The 7,595-nt window shown below is 40.8% G+C and overlaps 2 protein-coding genes across 3 annotated transcripts in view; one reads left to right on the top strand and one right to left on the bottom strand.

Moving 5' to 3' along the window:
* The window catches only part of LOC103398819 (transcription factor AP-1-like), a 2,035-nt gene extending 1,045 nt beyond the window's left edge, over nt 1–990 (bottom strand). Inside the window, exon 1 of one of the 2 annotated variants that reach the window (XM_025053832.1) lies at nt 41–990. In XM_025053832.1, the coding sequence (XP_024909600.1) occupies nt 41–617 (577 nt within the window). In that variant the 5' untranslated portion in view covers nt 618–990. Of the gene's footprint in view, nt 1–15 lie in introns of both variants that reach the window. The other variant, XM_025053833.1, reaches the window with a different exon arrangement.
* A 2,375-nt stretch (nt 991–3,365) lies between these two features.
* On the top strand, nt 3,366–7,297 carry LOC103398833 (FGGY carbohydrate kinase domain-containing protein-like; the record flags this gene model as incomplete). Its single annotated transcript, XM_008337575.2, has 7 exons — nt 3,366–3,453; nt 5,042–5,235; nt 5,667–5,778; nt 5,980–6,131; nt 6,277–6,365; nt 6,454–6,569; nt 7,149–7,297. Coding segments are annotated over exons 2-7 (801 nt in total), but the record flags the coding sequence as incomplete, so codon positions are not given.
* Between the last annotated feature and the right edge of the window lie 298 nt (nt 7,298–7,595).

Here is a 7,595-nt window from a genome sequence, read left to right as displayed (position 1 = left end):
TTGTGAGAAGGCGGAGAGGACGACGGGTATCCCGTGGTTGCTGGTGGTGGTGGTGGTGGCGGCGGCGGTTGCTTCTCGGCGCCAGGTGCTGACGCAGAACCCACAGCCCGGTACCCAGCGCCCAGGTTGGTGTACTCAGGCGGCTCGGCGCGCGCCGTGCAGCTGTAAGACATCCCGCCGCCCTCGGACCCACTGGTGCCTGACACAACACCGCCGGCCTGCGCGCCGCCGGGATGCCCGACCGGCATCTGCTGCTGGTAGTGGAGCTCAGCCAGAGCCCTCACAAAGCCCTCGGCGAAACCCTCCTGTTCGTCGGTAGTGTTTTTTGGGCCCAGGAACTGGGTTGGTGTCGGAGTCGTGAGGCTGGTGCAGGACTGGATTATCAGTCTCTCCAGTTCAGGCGAGGCCAGCTTCAGTAAACCCACATCGGGAGACGTCAGGATGTCTAGGGCTTTAGCACCCAGGTGAGGTTTGAAGTTTTTAGGGTCGTTAAGGTTCAAAGTCATGGTTTGTTTCAGAATTTTGGGGTTGAAGCCAAACATAGCCGCTCCTTCGTGCTGCGAGTTGGAAGCTTTGACGGCTTCGTCGTAAAAGGTCGCTTCCATTTTCCTAGACATAAAGTTCGTGTCTCCTTTAAAGGCTGCTGTCCGGTTGATTGAGACGGGAAAAAAAACAATTTACATGTGTCCCAAAAATCCTTTATGTCCCAAATGTCAACTGATAAGAGTCCGCCTATTGTTGAAGTTCAACTCACTGACAAGTTAGCGTCCTGAGAAAAGTTTTCCTTCGTGACGCGGTCGCTCGTCAACAAAAGTCGCAGTTCCTCCGCTGGTCCTGTGTCTTTAACAACTCAATCTTCTTATTTTGTTTATTACCCTTTTTTCGTACAAACAAAAGGAGCCTGAGAGATAATACTTTGTATCACTTCCAACGTGGAGACGAACTTTATCCACCTCTAAGCTGCAGCTCCACTGAAAATAACAATGATGTCATTTCGACGCCCCCTGATTGGCCCGCTGGTGATTTGATAGGCGGGGTATGTCAAATGACATATGAGCTGCCATGACAACCCGCCTTTTCCCCGCCCCCTGCGCGATGGCTGATGGGATTAGGTAATGCGGACCATGGAGCAATGTACCCTGGGATTACGTAGTGTTTTTGAATATTCAGTTACCCGCTCATTTATATCTATCTATCTATCTTTATATTTATTATATCTATTTATTATCTCTATATTTATATCTATATTTTATCTTTATTTTTTTTACGAATATACCCACGTGTATATACATATATTCATTACAACGCATTGCCATTTTTACCACCGTCATGGACCCCTTAGCTGGAAAACGGTAGTTATTGAGAGACTGTAAAAGTTGAGACTTTTGCCTTAGAAACAAAACCTAATTTTTAAGATAAATGTCGCAAAAACAGCAATAACACATTAACTTGCCATTTATGTGGCAGAGATAAATGTTCAACCTGTTTAGGTATGTGAGCCACATGATTTACCTATAATCTGCACCGTTTTAGATTATAGGTAAATCATAACATACATACTAAAGTGCAAATAAAAGTTTGTGTAATCTATGGAGATCAGGTTTGGTCAAAGTCTGGCTGCATAAACAGGTTTTAGACTACACTAATCTGTAAAGTACGTAGTAATTAAATGCTTTGAGTATTGTTATTATTAAGGAAGAGGAAATATTTATTTGTAATCCCTTTTGAGACCGTTCCCCATAATCTCACACGATTACACGCTGAAACATTAAAATACTCAAAGTGCATTCCAGAATAATCTAAGCACCCACTCACGAAGATCCCATGAGTAAATGTCAGCCAGGACTAAGGTCTGAAGCTTCTGCACAGCTGCATTCCAGTCTGTGTGGTCTCGTCCATTGTATTATTCAACATGCTCTCCTTGAGCCAACTATAAATAAATGAACAGCTCCAGACAGTTTAAGAGAATCAAAGTTGCCTAAGGTCAGTGGTCATCTTTTCAACACGCCTGTCTCAACATGCAGCATGTCTGTAAATGTTAGACTAGAACTGCAAAACTTTAAAAAACAAAAAAACATTGTCTTTCCCTTTTATTGTCCCTGTTCACTTATCTGTAATCCCATTCATTTGAACCACTGCATTGTCCCAGTCCTGCTTCCTGTTTCTCTTCCCCTGCACTGACCTGACAGGGTCGCCTAAAGATAAAAGTACTTTCCTCGTCCCCGTACAGAACAGCTGTTTCCACCCAGTGCAGTTTGTAATCAGGAGTTGAATTGTTGATGGGACAAATTTCCTTGAAAATACTCTCCCACCTTCTAATCCAGGCGTGGACAAACTTTATGACTCTCAGGCCACAATTGTCCGAAAATTGAACACGCGGGAGGGCCAGGAGCAGATAGATGAAGTGTGAACTAAGATAAATGATATGTCATGCATAAAGGCCTTTATTATTTTATCACGCCATCTATTAGGGAAGCATGGGTATTGCAAAAAAAAGGCAGAAGTATAATGATAATATAAATAATTTATATGATTTGGAAGTTTGGTAGGCCAGATTAAAAAGCTGAACAGGCCCGACTGGTCCTTTGGTGGGCCAGATTAAAAAGCTGAACAACTTAGTTTGCCCCTACCTGTTCCAATCCATTAATGCAAAACACAAATAGAGGCTATATGTTTTGTTCAATCAACAGGGTCAATTTTTGCATATTTTCAGAGTGCGAGAGAAAGATGTGATTTTAAAACACTGTCGCCGTAATAGTTGTCGAAAACCATCCGTTTCTTCCTGCTCTGTTTGCCATTACTCTCTCCTTCATAATTTGGCGATCACTTACGATCCAAACAGGCTGACCACGGTTAAGTCTACCTCCTGTTGGCAGCTGTTTGTCACCTCAAAGAAATAACAACGCAGACGAGCACACGGTAGAGACAAATGACTTGGCAGGGCTGTAGTTTATGAATTTTTAAACGTTCTTCTTTAATCAAATTATACCCTCTTACATAGCGAGATCTAGAGCACGGAGACCGTGAGAGGCTTGTCAGGCAATGAATCATTAATCAGAAAATAAATCACTGCACTATTGTGGCTGCAAGATATTTGACTCGGGTTAATGTAGCGAGAAGTCTTTCATTACTGGGACACCAATAAAGGAACTAGTTGTAGAAAATGTGTTAGTATTTTTTAAAAGGCCTAAATATTGCTGAAATATATATCAATACACCAATACAACAGTCAAACCTGGTATCTTTTAAAATAAAAGACATTATTTACAAAATGCTAAAATAAGTATTTATTTAGAAATAATATGTATTAACCACCAAAAGGCTTCAAAGTAAGGCAACTTTTTTTTTTTTTAAGGCCTCAGTTTGGAATAATAGGAACAGGAAGTACCCAAGGAAACATCTAAAGTTATCATTCGTTTGACAACGATTGTCACGTTCGTTCTAGAAGGAAAGGTATAGTAGACTGAATTGTTTACCATTACAGTATACCTACATACCTCCAAGAGTTACGTTATATTCTATCAATTAATTAATTAATTGAGAAATAGTTCTGCAAAACTCCTATTAATGATTTATACAGAATGTTTGTTTGACGGCACAGCTGCATTCTACGACGTTAACACGACGTGATTTATACACAGCTGCATTCTACGACGTTAACACCGTGGTTTACCTGCATTCTACGACGTTAACACGACGTGGTTTACAGTTCATGGAACATGTCGACATTTTTATTTTCTTACTTTACTAAAATGTCTGTATTTCCAAAATACATACACATAAAAGATAGATAATATTGGGATATTCAGCTATTTGTCTCCACAACTAGTTTTCAATGTTAATTGTCGCCAGCCGGGAATGTGGCGTTCACCTATTTTGTCCACTTTGGCGATCCGTAACGACCACCGTTTGCGGTTCAAAGTCTGCTCGAAAAGGGATTTAAACACTGATACAACGTCCCAGAAACGTGGAGGCTGTAAAAAATTGTGTTGCGTAGCTTTATTTAAAGCTGTCGTTAATATATCTACACGGTAAGCACTTTATTCGTTATTTTTCTTACAAAGCCGACACTTTCGTTTACACTTCGGAGTTTTAGCAGGTCCACCAACTTGGTAGTTGTTCGTTTAAAATAGCATGTTTATAGATTTTTATGTCAATAATAAAACATAATAATAAAAAAAACAATACATAATATCAATTTCTGTTTACTTTAAGCAGATACTAGCGTAACGGTACAAGCTCTCCTATAACCCACCACACTTTACGGCATGACGAAAGCCATAATGCCACCAGATTTGTGTGTGCAAACATTAGTAAAAGTTTAAGTTTATAAGATGAATAAATAACCACACTGGACGGAAAATCATTTTTTATTTCTTTGCAGGAGACAGTCAATGATTGTACAATCCCCTCGGCTAGATAACAACTTTGCTTCCTTATTCTACTCTGACATCACATGTCACATGTCGTTTCTGTCCATTCAAAACAAAGAGTTAACCTGCACTGAACTTTAAAGATAGCCAAAAGATGTTTTTTTTTAATAAAAGCTAAAGATAGCCAAAAGATGTTTTTTTTTTAAATAAAAGATTGCAAAAAGTTGGAATAATAATATATAACTATTAACAAAGAAGAATGCTAAAATGCAGCCTAAAATGTAGCGCCTCAAAAGGTAATTAATTAAATAAAAATTAATTGGAACTTTTCTTTTTTTTTTTTTTTGCTGGAACATCATTTGCATTTTTAAAATTACTAGAAAGACAACAAATAACTAAATAACGTAAGGTTAGCCAGAAAATTTGACCCCGCCTGTCCCCAAAACCAAGATAACATAATAAGTTAATATAGTAAACCTTTAGCTGTTAATCAAACAAAACCCCAGGTGATAAACAGATAACATCAGATAACTCGTATCGACTCCCCTCCAACTTTCTGTGAGAGAATCTATTTAGCTTGAACCCTCGTGCTGCCTTTGGCCGTGCAACCGCTGGTTTATCATCAACTTTTAAGGCAAATTCTCACTTGTACTGTCCTGTCCTTTCAGCTGGTTCCCACATGGCAGAGGTCTATTATGTTGGCGTAGATGTGGGCACAGCCAGCGTGAGAGCTGCGCTGGTGACAAGGGACGGGCTGCTGAGGGCCACTGCAGCAGAGCCCATCAGCATCTGGGAGCCTGAGTCGGACCACTATGTCCAGTCCTCCACTGAAATCTGGACGAAATGCTGCACAGTTGTCAAGGTGTGGAGCAGAACTTTTTAAAATTCCGCTCATTATGTCCGTGATTCCACAATTAGCCTTAATGTAGCTAGTGTTAAGGTACACTCATTTAAGTGTAGCTTTACACAGCGGTCCCCCCCCTGTTTTGTACCAAGGACCGGTCGGCCGGTATCAGCCGTTACTGGGGTCCGGTAATACCACGCCAGTATTGAAAGAAAATACTTTTTTGTGTTAGTATCAGTCTGAGTGACCTATATTTTTTAAAACAAGAAAGACTTTGAATAAAAAAGTAGTGTCCCACTGTGGCCCGGTACCAAATTACCTATGAACCAGCACTGGTCCACGCACCGGAGATTGGGAATCACCCCTGCCTTAACTGACACATTTAAAGTTGTCTTGACCTCATCATTCATCATGTTTTTGTTTTTCCTTTAATCTGTATTGTTCTCTAGAAAGTCATCCAGAATGTCAAGAAAAGCCAGGTTTGTGGCATTGGATTTGATGCCACCTGCTCGCTCGTGGTTTTGGATCAAAACTTCCAGCCTGTGCCAGTTACTCAGGAAGGTGTGTCTTGTCTAAGACCTTTAAATTTGTACTTCAAATCTGTATGGAAAAACAATATGAATGTCGGAGTACAACTCCATACTGTTATTCACAGAAAATGTTAAGGCAATAACATTTTTAAAAAGTCTTAACAGAATAGTTTTCTGCGACCCCTTGCTGATTTATTTTGCTTGCGATCTCTGTCTTGTCTGTTCATTCAAGGCCACAGTCAGAGGAATGTGGTGATGTGGATGGACCATCGTGCTGTAGAGCAGGCCTCCTCTATAACCAACACGGGCCACAAAGTCCTGAGCAGAGTTGGAGGGGTCATGTCACCGGAGATGCAGCCCCCGAAACTGCTGTGGCTTAAAGAGGTGAGAGGTGAGAGAGGTCACCGTAGGAGACTGGTATCTGTGGGTTTCTGCTTCTCTTCATACTGGGTGTTCAGAGCGAAGCAGGGTGGAGCTTTGGCCTATTATGACTGTAATTCTCTGTGTTTATTTTTTTTTTCTAATCCAGAACCTCAGAGAAAGTTGCTGGGACAAAGCTGCTCACTTTTTTGACCTGCCTGACTTTTTGTCTTGGAAAGCAACAGGTTCTTTGACCAGGTGAACTTGTTGAGTTGAATAGACGTATTTGTTGAATTAATCTTCTTAAAAAAACTAATGTATGTATGTGTTCACCATGTTTTCCTAGGTCATTATGTACTGTGGTCTGTAAATGGATGTACTGCCCTCCAGATGGATGGGATGAGAGCTTCTGGACCAGCATTGGATTGGAGGATCTGCTGGAAAATAACTTCTCCAAAATAGGTAGGTCTTAGGGATTCGGAGCAGAATATTTAGCGAGGTTATGAATTTATTAGGACAGGAGCGTCAAACTACCCTATAAAATAGATATATTTGCTAAACCTCACGGGGAGATGGGAATGATATTTATAGGGTACAAAATCAATGGTGCTTAAATGAGTGGGGGGGGGCAGTCGAATATAACAGAAAGTTAGATTGAAGACAAATAGCTAAAGGTTAGCTGAGGAAACACTGGATTCTATATTCTAAACATTGGCTAAAAGCTAACGAACTAAAACAAAGCCAAAAGCTAACAACTGTAAAAGTAGCCATAATGTTCTATTTATCTCACATTTAGCTTAAACGTTCTATAAGGAAAATATCTCCAGGAGCAAGAAGAAAAACCATCGGCTAAAAGAACGGCTAGCCTGCTAACAGCTCTGATCAACTGAAATGCCAAAAGTTGGTCAAAACATTGCTAACAGTAGCTAAAACCATGACTGTAACTTTTCTAACATCACAATTCCAGTTTTTGTAATAAGCAAATTCCTTTAACCATTAGCATACATTTTTGTTCATAAATTGCTCCTCTCTGTCCTGTAGGCAGTAAGACGTCTGCTCCAGGAAGCCCACTGGGTGATGGTCTGACCCAAGAGGCAGCAGCAGAGTTGGGTCTGAATCCGGGAACTGCAGTCGGATCTTCTCTCATCGACGCTCATGCTGGAGGCCTAGGTATCACGCACTGGGACGGAGTACTTTTACTTTTACTTTTTTTTCCTATCACTGAAATATACAGGAGTTCACAATGTAATGGCATGGTACATTGGGTTTTTGACTAAGGATTCAGGTGTAACATGTTTCTTTGTTCCTTTGGTAACGACGTTATTATGGCTACACAAGTTGTCTAGGACATGAGAACTCGTTATACTGCATTTCTGAATAACAATGATGGTTTCTATAGTGTTCAGACAGGACAACACTGAAAACCTAGGTGCGACACAGCACGGCACACCGCTGTCCTTTCTTTGGTTCAGAACTCTTTTTTTTTTT

The sequence above is a fragment of the Cynoglossus semilaevis genome, unplaced genomic scaffold (assembly GCF_000523025.1).
Source record: "Cynoglossus semilaevis isolate Cse_v1.0 unplaced genomic scaffold, Cse_v1.0 scaffold436, whole genome shotgun sequence".
Lineage (NCBI taxonomy): Eukaryota > Metazoa > Chordata > Actinopteri > Pleuronectiformes > Cynoglossidae > Cynoglossus > Cynoglossus semilaevis.
This window is presented reverse-complemented; position numbering and strand designations above follow the sequence as displayed.